The sequence below is a fragment of the Panicum virgatum genome, chromosome 8K (assembly GCF_016808335.1).
Source record: "Panicum virgatum strain AP13 chromosome 8K, P.virgatum_v5, whole genome shotgun sequence".
NCBI classification, from domain to species: Eukaryota; Viridiplantae; Streptophyta; class Magnoliopsida; order Poales; family Poaceae; genus Panicum; species Panicum virgatum.
In genome coordinates, this window is record NC_053143.1 from 21,187,339 (window position 1) to 21,188,616 (window position 1,278).

A 1,278-nucleotide genomic window follows, 5' to 3' on the forward strand; every position below is an offset into this window, starting at 1 on the left:
CGAGGCAGAGGCCGATGCCAAGGATGACAAGCAGGGCGGCTTCCCCGACACCGTTGGTTGCCTCATGATCTTCGGTGGACCGGCCGCTTGCGAGTCGAAGCGCAAGCAGAAGATCATGAGCCGAGAGGTGTTCGTGGCCGAGCCCGCAATGCCTGAGTACCTCCGATGGTCGGAATCGCCGATCACCTTTGATCGAGCTGACCACCCGAGCAACGTCCCCCAGCCAGGAAGGTGCCCCCTGGTGGTTGATCCCATCGTTGGAAGCAAGCGCCTGACTAAGATGCTTATGGATGGAGACAGTGGCCTCAACATCCTCTACGTCGACACCCTCAACGCCATGGGGATCGATCGATCTCGCCTCCAACTCTCGGGGGCTCTGTTCCATGGCGTCGTGCCAGGAAAGCAGGTGATACCGCTCGGGTAGATTGACCTGCCCGTGATGTTTGGGGACCCCTCCAACTATCGGAAGGAGACCCTCACATTCGAAGTGGTAGGGTTCAAAGGAGCCTACCACGCCATTTTAGGGCGGCCGTGCTACGCGAAGTTCATGGCAATCCCCAACTACACTTACCTCAAGCTGAAGATGCCCGGCCCTCGCGACACCATCACCGTGGGGTCGGCCTTTCAGCGCACGTACCAGTGCGAGGTGGATAGCTGCGAGCTCGCCTCGGCGGTTGCGGCATCCGAGGAGCTTGCTCTGATCAGGACGGAGACCGCCGAGGAGGCTCCCGACTCCAACAGCAAGACCAGCTCCTTCAAACCTACGAAGGGAGTCAAGGAGATCCCCCTCGACCCCCAGGGGTTGGGAGAAAAGAAGGTGAAGGTCGGCGCGAAGTTGACTCCCATATAGGAAAGCGCGCTCGTCGACTTCCTCTATGCCAATAAGGATATTTTCGCCTGGAAGCCATCGAACATGCCGGGCATACCGAGGGAAGTCGCCAAGCATTCACTCCACATAAAGCCAGGCTCTCACCCAGTGAAGCAACGGCTGCGCCGCTTCGACAAAGAAAAGCGGTGGGCAATCGGTGAGGAGATCGCAAGGCTCCCGGATGCGGGCTTCATAAAGGAGGTGTATCACCCCGAATGGCTAGCTAATCCCGTTCTTGTACAAAATTGGAGCGGGAAATGGAGAATGTGTGTTGACTACACAAATCTCAACAAGGCATGCCCGAAGGATCCTTTTCCTTTGCTGTGAATAGATTAGGTGGTCGACTCGACCTCAGGGTGCAAAACCCTCTGCTACCTTGACGCCTACTCGGGGTATCACCAGATCATGAT

At 57.4% G+C, this 1,278-nt stretch overlaps 1 protein-coding gene across 1 annotated transcript; it reads left to right on the top strand.

The window, feature by feature from the left end:
* The first annotated feature begins 439 nt into the window (after window positions 1-439).
* LOC120645552 lies at window positions 440-850 on the top strand. The gene has a single exon (XM_039922334.1). It carries the CDS (start codon window positions 440-442, stop codon window positions 848-850), a length of 411 nt encoding a protein of 136 aa, XP_039778268.1.
* Window positions 851-1,278: the final 428 nt, after the last annotated feature.